Source organism: Suncus etruscus, chromosome 1 (genome assembly GCF_024139225.1).
Source record: "Suncus etruscus isolate mSunEtr1 chromosome 1, mSunEtr1.pri.cur, whole genome shotgun sequence".
Taxonomy (NCBI): Eukaryota; Metazoa; Chordata; class Mammalia; order Eulipotyphla; family Soricidae; genus Suncus; species Suncus etruscus.
The window spans coordinates 178066454-178067587 of NC_064848.1; the positions used below are offsets into that span (position 1 = coordinate 178066454).

Genomic DNA, 1134 nt, shown 5'->3' on the forward strand with positions numbered 1-1134 from the left:
AACTGTCTCTCTTCCTTCTGTCTCATCATACATCAATTGATGAGACAATTTTTTTGTTTGGGTGGCTGTTGAATTAAGAGCAAGGGCTTAAGTTATTAAACCGAGTAGATTTAATCTGTGTAGTCTCTGAGAGCAGAGATTAGTGTATTTTTATTCCAGAGCCAATGTAGCTATTCCAACCAGCAAATCCAAACGAATTTCCATTGCTTTCTTCTAGACTCACCTCCAAGCCAGAGAGATGCCATGGAGTTTTACTTGGAGATGGACCCTGTCACCTTGAACCTGGTCATCCTAGTTACAAGCTACATCATCTTACTTCTGCTATTCCTTATCTCCTGTGTGCTCTATGATTGCAGAGGCAAGGACCCCAGTAAGGAGTATGCTCCCCAAGCCACTCAGGAGGCCCAGTCCTCCATCCATTTGGTGGTGATGCAGGAAAGCATTCCAGAGACCCCCTGGGGAAGGAGGCAGGATCTTCATTTGGGGAATCCTGTTCCACTTTGGAAGAAAAGCACAATAGTGTGAAGCTGGCTGGGGGACATTAGGAACTAAGGAAACTGGACCAGCTGTTCTTGTGACTGCACCTTTCTTGAAGATCAAGGAACTGTTTACAGTAAGAAGTAAAAGGGTTTTTGTTTTTTTTTTTGGTTTTTGTTTTGTTTTGTTTTGTTTTGGCTGGGGGGGGGGCGGTGAGGGATTTCTGGCAGGACAAGGGGACCACATCCAGTTATGCTCAGAAACTGTTCCTAGCTCTGTGAAAGGAGAGCTATCTATACATGTCATCCAGTGAAAAATAGTTGCCATTGTATTGTTAATCTTGTGTATTTGGTATTCCTCCTACTTACCATAGGGTCATTTTTAAGTGAGTCTGGTATTGTACCATCTTATTTGTAAAAAACTCAAAAAGATGAAAACAGTTTCTTTCTGTCTATCCATCCATCTATCTACCTACCTATCTACCTACCTATCTATCTATCTTTCTATCTATTTATCTCTATGTATCTCTATCTCTCCCTCTCTCCTCTCTCACTAACACACCACACACATACACATAAAGAGATAAAAACTTAATATTTTTTCTTCTGAATTATTAAAGGTAATCCTTAGTATCATTAAATTTATACTAGTGTTTAG

General features: G+C 40.3%; 1 protein-coding gene across 1 annotated transcript; it reads left to right on the top strand.

The window, feature by feature from the left end:
• Positions 1-243: 243 nt before the first annotated feature.
• SMIM36 (small integral membrane protein 36) lies at positions 244-525 on the top strand. Its single transcript, XM_049772757.1, has one exon. The coding sequence runs from the start codon at positions 244-246 to the stop codon at positions 523-525; it is 282 nt and encodes a 93-aa protein (XP_049628714.1).
• The last annotated feature ends 609 nt before the right edge of the window (positions 526-1134 follow it).

What these genes read in the sequence shown, in the direction of transcription:
- SMIM36 (XM_049772757.1), top strand. Translation starts at nt 244, where the DNA reads ATGGAGTTTTACTTGGAGATGGACCCTGTCACCTTGAACCTGGTCATC.